General features: G+C 34.5%; 1 protein-coding gene across 2 annotated transcripts; it reads left to right on the top strand.

Moving 5' to 3' along the window:
* The first annotated feature begins 1,352 nt into the window (after positions 1-1,352).
* Positions 1,353-11,156, top strand: LOC114876889 (sodium-dependent neutral amino acid transporter B(0)AT3). Of its 2 annotated transcripts, none has more exons than XM_029188791.2 (14): positions 1,353-1,515; positions 2,644-2,912; positions 2,969-3,164; positions 3,409-3,524; positions 3,608-3,715; positions 3,815-3,898; positions 3,979-4,140; positions 4,323-4,433; positions 4,546-4,747; positions 4,980-5,182; positions 5,670-5,871; positions 5,948-6,107; positions 6,185-6,448; positions 6,740-11,156. In XM_029188791.2, the coding sequence occupies exons 2-14, from the start codon at positions 2,727-2,729 to the stop codon at positions 6,933-6,935; spliced, it is 2,190 nt and encodes a 729-aa protein (XP_029044624.1). In that variant the 5' UTR covers positions 1,353-1,515; positions 2,644-2,726; the 3' UTR covers positions 6,936-11,156. The 2 variants fall into 2 exon arrangements, with proteins under 2 accessions (XP_029044624.1, XP_046141615.1); XM_046285659.1 differs by lacking the exon at positions 1,353-1,515 and adding an exon at positions 1,555-1,827.
* Positions 11,157-12,468: the final 1,312 nt, after the last annotated feature.

Genomic DNA, 12,468 nt, shown 5'->3' with positions numbered 1-12,468 from the left:
TCTTTAGATGATGCTATTATTACAAATAATAATTCCTCGTGGAACAAGCATTACAAGTAGTTTAAAACGTTGTGGAAGCTGACGCACGCAGACGTGTTCTACTTGTCTGACTAAGAGTAGGATTATCTACTGAAACAATGAATAAGCCTCTTTTGTCTGCAAATGATGACAATAAAAGGATACTACAACTTCGTTAGTATTATCCAATGATCAAGTGTTCCCGACAAGTATTATTGAACAAAAATTTCATTTAAAATCTCAATAACCATCCATCATTTATACGATTTACATCGTAAAATTTGAATCTGTTTTAAAAGTATTAAAATAGAAAGAATACATAATTCTTTATTTTTTTTATTTTTAAGATCAATTAGGGACAAATGAGAATAATGAAATTATAAAAGTTTCATCGTATACCGTTTAATCGGAATGAGCGTTTACACGAAACAATATTAACGATTATTGCATTACTGTCATACCTTTACTCTCTTCCTGTTACTGATCCGTAATGTGAATAGTTGGTAATTGAAGGAAGCAATCATTAATCGAACAGCAATTACAATACTTCATACGATCATTAGCAAAGCTGGATAGGAGGATCTCACGATTATAAAATTTCAAAATATCAGAATCTGAAAATTCTAGAATACTAGAATTTCAAACTTTTTAATTCTAAAATTTTGAAATCCAAAAATTCGAAAAGTTCTGAATTCCATAATTTGGACGTGTTTCTCTATTTATAGCTTATAAAGATAGGTGTTAGTTACTCTATCGATTTAGTTTTTGTAAAGGTCAAATGCCTGTACTTAATCTGCCACAAGAATCTCCAATATAATTAATATGCGAATAAAATCCTATACATTCGAACAATACACCCACTACATAACTACCATGTACTTTTTCCACCTCAATTAAACCATTTACAACGAAAGGGTTACAAGTGACTCATTTTCATTTACAATATTATATTTAATTATCCATTTCTGTTAATTAAAAAATTGTTAAAAATCTCACTTGCATCCCTCTAGTTCTAATTACTTCAATACAAATCGAATGGAATGAATTCAGATTCTTAAATACAAATCCAATCCTTTATTTAATTATCTCTTATTGGAAAAGGTTAATGGACCATGACAACAACTTGTCTATACATTTTCCGTTTCACAGAAAATATTTAATTTTTCTGTAAAACATTTCAACTTCGATGAACCAGTGCATCAGTTATCCTGTCAATTATCTTCATTCTTTTCGTCGCTGGTAAAACCCTGTTATGTACATGGTTGACATTGGTCGTTACGATCGGTTCGCCGATCATCGACCAATCTCCTGAGATAAAGGGTTCGGGTATATTCCGGTCTGTAGGACAGTGAGGCATTGGGGCGCCGGCGCTTGCTATTGATTCCGTTGGATATTGTGATTTCAAAAGTTACCATCCTAGTAGAGGGTGCCACAGTAGCTAACTGCTCCTCGAACCATAAGGAGGCCTTAGCGCTTTTCTTTATCTCACCCCAACAGGTCAGTGGCGAACTAGTTACGATTTTTCGTGACTAAGAAACATCATTTCGTTCTACTAATTAAATTAAAAAAATCGTGTACTTCATTGTTACCTACAGTTTCATTACGCGAAAACAATAAGGACCGATCTTTATTTGAATCTCCCGGATGCCTCGAGGAAGTTTTATTAATTTCATTCGTACAATTGGAGTTAATGGAAAAATTGATTTTTTATTATTTGTAAAATGTTTTATGGATGTTTCTTTTTATTGAAATACGTGTGGGACGAATTTGACTGGTGCGCCCATGACGTCAATGGGAACAATAGTTATAGTACGTGTTTCGCGTGTCAAATTGCCGCCCGATGTGTTATTGAACAATTCGTCAATTAACAGCGATAGGTTGTTTGATTTTTAGTAGTCATACGCAGAGATTTGGCAGTGACAATGTATTTTCTAAATCCATCTTTCTCTCTTTTATAATTTTTCATTTATGAATTTGTTTTAAAACGATGAGGGGAAAGGTGGTAGTAGTAGTCGATAACATGATGGAGAAGAAAAGTAAACAATTTCCCATAAGAAATATGTTTCTTTCAGTGTAGTTACACTTAGAGGATGTGAAGTAATTTGTAATTTACTGTTAAGATCTCTCGCGTAGGAGGTCAGGGTCGTGGTAAAGCTGAAAAGCAAATATCTCTCCCTCCTGAGTGACTGTCGTATCGATAAAAAACACGATGCAAGGTGTTTTGAGCAAAATTAAAAAATTTGATTTTTATTTAATCTGCTTTTTCTTTGAAATATAAGAAGTGATTTAATCTTACAAAGATGACAACAATACATTTAAGTTTTCTTTCTATTTAATAATGAAAATAAAAAAAATGTTTTAATACTTTCTTTTAGAAATTACATTCTGACCCCTCAGTTTTGAAAATAGAAATAATTTCATTATTAATAATTTTCACTTGCAAGTATGGAAAATTTACAATGATTATTTAATATTATTTACGCTGTTGTTTAAACAATTATTCAATTATTCCAAAACCGAACACGGAATAATTAAACTTGTATTTATTGAATTTCATTATTACATTCCGTTTCTTATTAAAGAATTTCAATTATAATAATCATCGCCTTTTTTTATCTCCGACAGGATGGAGTCCATAGGCGCGCGTGGTATTTCCGTTTGATCTTTGCAAAGAAAACAAAACCGTGGTCGCAGGATAAAAGGCAAGAATGGCGAACACGGCTCATCTGGTCCGTCGGCAAAGCTCTCGCGATTTGAAGCCCCAAAAAAGCGTGGACAAGCTCGAAATGAAAGAAATGAGAGGGAGATTAGTGGTTGATAATAGGAAGAACATCACCACTGCCAATTATGGGGCCACGAACGCAGCCTTTGAGGACTCCAGTCCTAATACGAAGGTGAGCAATTAGGAAGATGAATGAAAGAAAATGATATCAAGTATTTCTTGTTACAGAACAAAACGGGGAATGGGGGCGGGGTTAGTAAGCTCGGAAGTAACGAAGGAAAAGCAATCTTTCGACCGGAAGCTGGGGAAGACGAGAGGGAAAATTGGGATAGTAAGCTCACTTTTCTATTAGCAACCGTTGGATATGCTGTTGGACTTGGAAACGTGTGGAGATTTCCATATCTCGCTCAGAAAAATGGTGGAGGTGCGTTTATTTTCTGGAACATTAGGGTAACTAAGTAGGGGCTAGGGTAGACCTGACCCCCCTAAAAATGTGGATTGGCCCCCTCACTGTTCAAGGTTCAAAATTTTTCAATTCCAAAAGTTTAAGATTTTAAGATTCTAAAGTTCTAAAATTTCAAAATTACAAAATTCTAACACTTGACACTGTTAATAAAGGGATGATAATTAACAGAAATATGTAAGTACGTAATTATTTTTCAAAACAGGTGCATTTTTAATCCCGTACTTCGTAATGTTGGCTATCGAGGGTATACCCATATTCTATTTAGAATTGGCGATTGGCCAGAGATTACGAAAGGGTGCTATTGGTGTGTGGAATCAGGTAAATATTCTACAAGTACCCGCTAAGATTTATCAGAAGAAAGAAACCGACTTTTTACAAACCATGTATTATTTTTATCAAAGGTTTCTCCGTACATGGGTGGTATCGGAATAAGCAGCGCTGTAGTATCCTTCAATGTAGCTCTTTATTACAACACTATTATCGCTTGGTGCCTCTTTTACTTTGTCCAAGTAAGTTGCAACCAATCGATTTCAAATCTATAAAATCATCATTGATCCACTGTACAATTTTCAATTTAAATATCATTTAAATTTCATTTCTATTTCCAGAGTTTCCAATCACAGCTACCATGGGCAGAGTGTCCCAACATCTACTTTCAGAATGGATCGTACGCACCCGAGCCAGAGTGTGTGGTACGATTGATCAAATTGATCTTTCAATATAATCCAAACTAAATGAATCATTGCGGTATAAACAAGTGCTTGTTCCTCAGGTAAGCAGTCCCACGCAGTACTTCTGGTATCGAACGACTTTGATGATCTCCGATGACATTAATACTCCAGAGTTATTCAATTGGAAGATCGCTTTGGCGTTAGTTATCGCCTGGATTCTCGTTTACATGTGCATGATCAAGGGTATCGCATCTTCAGGGAAGGTATTCCTTTAAATTAGTCAATGCTAATTATTAGAGATATACGAGAACCCGAGAATATCAGGTCTCATAGGGTCGGAGGATCATTACCTTGGGTCTTCCTATACCTCTATTCGTTACATAACACAGCAATGTTAATTACTCGTTCTTCAAACAAGTTTATAGATTGAAATGTCTTTTTATAGGTTGTGTACGTGACTGCCACATTTCCGTATATAGTTTTAATTATTTTCTTCTTTCGCGGTGTTACTTTGAAGGGAATGTCTGACGGTCTGCGACATCTTTTTACTCCAAAGGTGATCTATTACATTTATTATGGTAGCTCTTTAATTAACACGTTCAGCTGAAAAATATTTAAAAGCTACCTTAACAAAATTTTCGCTTACAATACTCGATTAATTTGTTTAGTGGTGGAAATTAACCGATCCTGTGGTCTGGTTAGAAGCGGGCACACAAATATTCTTTTCCCTTGGTTTGGCGTTTGGAGGTCTGATCGCATTTTCTTCTTACAACCCCGTAAATAATAATTGTTATCGAGATGCCATTATGGTTAGTTTGACAAATTGTTTCACTTCGATGTTCGCTGGGATCGTGGTATTCTCTATCATCGGTAATTATGATGTCGCTCTTTTCATCTTAACCCTTTCAGAAGCTATACTTATACAGTTTGATATTAAATTATAAAATCCAATATTCGAATATAAATCAAATAATTTCATTTGCAATGAGAAATTTTTAATTCTAATTGTCATACCAATATAATAGTCACTCATAGTAGCGAAAGGGTTAAATCACAAATATTAAATAAGACACATAAATATCCATTTATATAAAATTTCTAGGGTTCAAAGCTACCTTGGTTTACGAACGTTGTTTATCAGAAAGAAATTCTACTTTAATGAATATTTTTGGTCAGATTGATAAAATTCCAGACGATATACCAATCGGTGGAACACTCTTAAACATCACCACAGGAAATGGAACGTTGGACAATTTAATCATGCCAGAATTACCTGAATGTGATCTTCAAAAAGAATTAGATAATGTGAGTCCGTGAATTACTTAGCAAACAGCGCCGGATTAAGGGAAGATTTAAGAGTACCTAGAGCCCCCTTTTTTGTTTACGTGGTGGAAATCTTCAAAGGACACACACTGCAATGCTGGCGGGGGCCATCGCGACGACCATCTCCGGGCGTTGCGAGGAAAGCCCCGGGAACTCGGAAGAACACTTTCGGGGCTCCTCAATGTCGTGCACTCAAAGTGCCATGGCCCCCTGAACCTCCTCAACATTGCCGACGCCGAGGATCGCTTTAGGTGGTGGCTTCACCCCAAGCGGGGTGCTTACAACCCTGTCTCCTACTTTGCATGGGGTTAAATTTCTTCATTTTTTAATTTTAATTTTTGAACCAAGTTTATCGACCAAAGAGGCCCTTGAAGGTTCAATAGTCCCGGGACTCCAGAAATCTTAATCCGGTTCTGTTACCAAATATTTAAATCGCCCATTATATTTTTAATTCGAATTTATATTGCAGTCAGCATCAGGTACAGGCTTAGCGTTTATCATATTCACGGAAGCAATCAATCAATTTCCGGGTGCCCAATTTTGGTCCGTGTTATTCTTCCTGATGTTGTTCACATTGGGCATTGATTCACAGTTTGGTACCCTCGAGGGTGTAGTCACGAGTATCGTGGACATGAAATTATTTCCCAACCTTCGAAAAGAGATCCTTACAGGTCGGTGAGACTCAATAAAATTCTTCTTCGCGCAATTTAAATTCACTTGACAGGTTTCGTTTCGTTCACAAAATAGGTGGTATTTGTTTGGTTTGTTGCGTGATTTCAATGGCATTCGCCCATGGTGCTGGTAGCTATGTTTTTGTACTGTTCGACAATTTCAGTGGAAACTTTCCTCTGCTGATTATCGCCTTCTTCGAATGCATCGCAGTATCATACGTGTACGGTCTAAAGAGGTATGCAAATATATTTATTATCAACAATATATATGTACACAGGATCATTCGAATCATCATAATTATGGGTTTCATAGATTCGCCGATGATATCGAACTGATGACTGGCAACCGTCCAGGCCTTTATTGGCTAATCTGTTGGAAATATCTCAGTCCATTAGCCATGCTGAGCATTTTAGTTGCCTCGGTCGTGGAAATCCTTGTCGATGGAAGTGGTTATCCAGCTTGGGTTGCCAGCAAAGGTATCACAGAGAAGCACGAGTGGCCCATGTGGTCCATTGGTCTCATTGGTCTTCTTATTCTTGCCTCTGTTCTTTGGATTCCTGCAGTTGCTATTTGCAGGTACTCACTCTACTCAACCTACTTAACATACTCATCCTGTTGAAAATAATTTAACCCTTTAGTGACTGAACCCTATATCCCTCATTGCTCTGTTATTAATATAACGATTCTAATGAAAGCTATTCGCTAAGTATTCCTTTTTCATTTTTTATTTATTTATTTATTTATTTAATACCTTATTAGCCTATAAACTAGGTATCGTTTTCAGCAAAAGATCTCAGTCAGTAGATAATCAAAATAAATTAAGTATTTTCATATTTTCACACGTAAACGATTTATTCCTCGATTTAGACTTTTTGGAATACTGATAATCGAGGATAACGAGAAGGCCTGGTTCCCAGCGGCCGATTTGAAAGAATTCCATGGGATCGTGCCCCATGAAGTAACACCAGCCGAAACTTTGTTATTCTGTATAAGAAGCGACGGATCAGAGGGTTTGTGTTGCCCGACAGGTGGTCCCAGCGACGACGACGAGGATCTCACCTAGGAATGGTTATCCTCGTGCATGTTAGATTAACATGTGTTTAAATGGTTCAAAGACCGAGAAACAGCATTTTTTTACCCGATATCAACGTTGATGATTAATTATAAATTTCATTCCTTGCCTCGGTTTAACATTGATACTTGACGATATCCTTCCTCTTTGTTTTTTAGCGTATTACAAGGGGGTACCGTGTCAATTACTCTAAATATGACATTTATATAATTCAGTCTATATTTAAGATTTAACGACCTTTTTCATAGACGGTGTTTCATAAATAAGAGAATATAGGACATGGTAGATTGAAAACTAAGCAAGGTACAGATAAATTTGGAAGTATTAAAATCACTAAGGGTTGTTTTTCGTTTATAGACGTGTCTCTCTGCTGTGTTTCGAGTCTCTGAATCATTTAACGATGATAAACATGTCAATACTCATTCAGAAGGTAAGTCTGAATAATAATATGAAAAGAAATAAATGAAGGGGATAGAAAAGGAAATAAGAAACTGGAAGTTTTACTTAAAGAAAAAAGTAAAATTCAAGTTGAGCTTGCAGTTTCTTGATTTATACAAATATAGATACATCTCAGTTACTGAATTTTATAGTTTAATTCAATTTGTTCTTCATGCTGGTTATATCATATTAAAGAAATTTATGAAACAAAGTAATAATGGAGATAAAAGGAACTAGAGGCTATTGGAAGTTGAATAATATTAAAATATTTAAATACTAAAAATAAAAAGAAAAAGGTATACGTGTAAAATATTATAAAGGGGAAGTTATCATTTTATAAACGAAATCGTGAACTTCAATACCATTCGTGAGATGTATCGTATATGCAAAGACTATGTCATTTGGCAGATTGCAGAACGTAATGAATAGAATAACATTGAAGTTAAATTCCAGATACTTTTACCGCTTAGCAAACGTGAGATATAAGATTAGAATAGGAACCGTCCAATGGGCGTGAAAAAAAAAGAAACGTTCCCGATTTTTTTATATTCTATTTAGTTTTGTTTCAGCGATCCATTGATTAACCCCCTTGGACAAGGGGTAGCTGAAACAGTTTCAATTTTTATTTAATTTTACACTGTTCAGATGTTATTCTTTTCAGTTTCAAAAATTGAAATGGCTAATTTTAGAAGAATTATTATTTTATGAATTCGTAGGTATAGATCACGATTGAGGGTGCTCGGGGGTTAATTCTTTATTCTGATCATATCATTGTGTGTTACCTTTTGTGAATTCATACAAGCTATAATTGAAAATTTCGATAAATATGGAAGAAAGAAGGTAACCGAGAATCATATCAAAATCTTGTTCAAAGGAATGACCAAATCTGATGGATTTTTATAGTTGATATCCCACTGTAGCTGTGTTTTTAATTGATATCATCAGTTATTTTAATGAAACTTCAACATATCTCTCTCGTCGAATTTGTAAGCTTTATTTCTGTCTAAGTCTAGTATCTATCGAGCATGGTACTTTTCTGTAGGGAAAAATGGAAAAACTTGATTTTTAGTTTGAGAACGAGATTAACCTACCCCATGATTTTATTTTTTGGACTAAAATTCATCCCCTCCTGTACCCCTTTGAAAGGGGTGGTGAGGCTCCTCTTCTAAGATTCTAAATTTTCAAAATTCTAAAATTCGAAATTTCCAAAATTCCAATGGAAACTCTTTCCTCTACAATACCATTTTCCTAGGGAAGACTACTATGTTCAGTACTGTACAATGAAAAGAAGAGTGTTCACAGAAAGAATAGATCAGCACGATTGGGATACCTTTATCAGGATTGAAAGTATATGATAGCGATAGAAACGAACATGAGACGAACGCATGTCAAGCGTGTGAGTTTGCTTTTTGCAATTTTACCGTGATTTCGTCAATATTCTACGACGAACGTTCGTAACGTATAAGGACAATAAAAATAAAACAACTTCTTAAGACTCGATGATGAGAAAATCGTAACGACAATAATGCAATCTAATCGATTGAAATCAAAGGAATACGACAATAATAAGGTCAATGTATGCACTGCACTATCTTGCACATTCACAGAGGCCTATCAAGAAATTGCTACGTCGAAGGGATAGAATGAATTTCGTTCTCATATATGTATATTTTCGTATTATTGACTATACAATGTATTTTATATGTTAAGTTGAAACTTCAATTTTTTGCAATGTCGTACCTATTTATATCGTGCAATTAAGATAGGATACTTTTTAGAAAAATTTTATAATGTCGAGGAATCGGTCTCTCAACTGATATAAAAAAAATTGTCAAAAATTCTTTCAAATCAACGTTTGAAATTGGTCATTTACGAGAAGGAGAAAACTAAATCTATTCCTTCGATAGGGGAGAAAACTGTTCACTAGCAGAGACTAGAACAGTAGCGAGATGCGCCTAATCGCGTCTATTTGTACTTCGGATCTCTCTATTTTGTATGTGCGCTTTTGGGTATGGTCTTTAACTCTTTCTAATAAATTCTCGATATCACAAATTCTCATACACGATTCCAATTGAAGCGGTTTGGAAAAGAGAGAGTTGTAGAACTCGCACACAATACCGAAAATTAGTCTATCGTTATGTAAGAATGAGCAGATTATCTTTATCTTCGATTAAGTGATAGTTGTGTATTCGTTCTTTTTTTCTGTTTATCAAGAAGGTGCTAAACTACGATAACATAAGCGCGATTTAATATACATACCCTATTATACAGGATGTTTCATACAATTAGACCAAACTATAACTTTAACATGATAAAAGATACAAAAAAAAAATATTATTAAGAACAATTAAATGGTGTCGGATGGAACATCACCTAATGCATACGATTATTGTATTTCATTTTTTCTAATGGCATTTTTATCTATCTTTTACCGTTTTGAAGCTATAGCTTGACCCAATTATGTGGGACACCTTGTATAAATATCGTTAATGTACTTGTTAAGATCCTGTTATCGAATTAACGATTGCCCCGAAAATTGTGTTACTCTCAACCTATTAGTGATTTACTCGTACTCGCATATTATGATTACTCATATGATGTAGCTGTAAATAATTGTTGAAGTGTCTTTTAAAATGTAAACCGACAATAAGTGGAGGATGAAAAATCTGCCGCGTGAAACACGATAAATTTCCCTTGCGATGAATAGTACAAATATTTCTTTCACTATGATATGTTTCGCGTGCGTTCTTTCGGAACACGAAACATACGAATATCGAACAATAATTCAATCGATTGAATTTTCAGTTTTCATATCATTTTCGAAATTTCGGGACTCGAAAGACTACGTTAGTGTATAGAGTGTGCTGATGTTGTTTAATGGTTTTCTATTCAATTTTCTACTCTATCGTGTTCCTCCATGTTTTAACGATTATATGGAACACTTAACACTTTTAGAACGGATGTAATCGCAATACTTTTACTGCGATATCGTTAAACTGAGCATGGCGTCTTACGACGTCGCTCGGTGGACAAGTCTGTCGTCTTATTACGCCATCCGCGCCGAAAGCGTTAATACTTATTGCTCAGAATGATAAAACAAAATTAAGTAAGCGGTACAAATACAAAATGGAGTAACGATTATTTGCCCCATAGATAAGACAATAATTAATGGACAATAATAAAGAGTCTTAATAATAAGATTCTCTTATTATAAATTGTAACAGCGCACTTTATACATTTACACGCTAATTTAAAGTCCGTTGGATTCATATCAATATCAGTAGAATGAACGAAAAAAAAATGTTAATGAAACGTATCAATATTACAAGAAAATACTACGTGCTTAATCAACGATAAGAGGAATGGAATATCACTATTTTCTAAGTTTGTTCGATTCTGTTCGTTGTATGTATACATATCCTACTAGGTTTCGATAAAAGATGTGTGAAGTCGTGTCCATCCATATTTAAGATGCAATTAATAGCACGAAACACGAGGATTGTTTATTCGAAGAGACACGAATTTAGGCTGTAAAGTTAGTTGTCAGAGATGATTCGCGTTATAAAAGTTTTATTAACGATACGTCAGGTATCAGGTAATCAACGTCGATGTAGCTTGCAATAATAAATAAGAATATACAGGTGCGGACGATAGCTAACGTTATGATTATATATAAAAATCTAATGAGTATATATACACTGATATTACGTATACGTAAACTGTACATATATATATTGTTGTCAGTAGAATGTTAAAATAAATACCGTGCGTGGATATCGGTTTGTTATCATTTCAATTCTGCATTATATTTCTATTTCGCCAATGAGAAATTATAAATACTTTTTATTTTTAAATTAAAGAAATAATAATACTAAATTAAAATTTTCTGAACTTACAATTAGTCGAGATGTGGGCTTTCTCAGAAAAAATGGCGATGCACCCTCTCCCCACGGCTTCACCAGGTTCCTGGGTTCGCGGCCTCCTCGAAGGTTTCTCTGGATTTCCAGGAACCCGGCTCCCGGAAAGCTATCCCTTCCCAGGCTCCCGACCTTCCAGAAATTTTTCTAGAATGGCATTGGAACCTTATAAACTAAAATTTCAAGGTGAATGATTTCCGGACAATTATCTGATGCAAATTAATTATACGATAAGGATGAGGATATTCTTTTTCACACGTAGAAGATTTATTATATTTTAGCAAAATCAAAAAGAGGTCTGTTCCTTACAAAAACTACTTAATAAAGGAAATGTTTCATTGATATTTTAATTTTCATAGCTTGAAGTTGTAATATTAGTTACTCATTGCTTGGATTATTTTCTTAAGTTAGACAATAATTCGACAGCAATCCCACTTAATGGTATTAATTCTATATTGTTACATTTTCTTCACAACAGTGATATTAAATACAATAACGTCAAGACACTCCACAATGGGTCAAGAATTCAAGCGACAATGAAGCGATCATATGCAAAAAAACTTTGATCGTAGTCTTTCCACGGACGAAATAATTTTGTGCTGATGCATATTACACGATGGTATATTTATCAGTTTCATAACAAACTCCTTTTATTTTTTAATAAGAACCAAGAGAAAGTTCTTCCGCTTAAGAAATCGCGGTACATTACCAAAGAATTCTCAAACCATTTTCTTGTAACCACACGGAAAAGCAACTTGTATCTGTACCTTAGGCATATAGTTGGACAGTTGTTCGTAATTGTTTATGTTACAAACAGACGATATAGAGATTCAAGTTGATTGCGCTTTTTATTCGATCTCAAGATATGTAAAACGATGAATTGTTTTAAAAGTTTCAATCGAAAAAGAACAAAGTGTTATGTAAGTTTTGCATTGCACACATCATCATTCTACCAGTTACTGATATCTTGTTTCCTTGAAATATTTATGAAGTTAATTAGCTGTTAAATGAATTCAAAATACTTCGATCAGAAACTCGAAGAATGATTAAAGTATCTAACGATACAAAATATATATGTATATTATATGTATATTCAGATATTAGCATGTGTATATATAGGTATGTATGTACGACTTCGAAATAAATATTATATAATCTGTAAACAACGA

The sequence above is a fragment of the Osmia bicornis genome, chromosome 5 (genome assembly GCF_907164935.1).
Source record: "Osmia bicornis bicornis chromosome 5, iOsmBic2.1, whole genome shotgun sequence".
In the NCBI taxonomy this organism is placed as follows: domain Eukaryota; kingdom Metazoa; phylum Arthropoda; class Insecta; order Hymenoptera; family Megachilidae; genus Osmia; species Osmia bicornis.
Note: the sequence above shows the minus strand (reverse complement) of the source record. Positions and strands in the feature narration are given on the sequence as shown.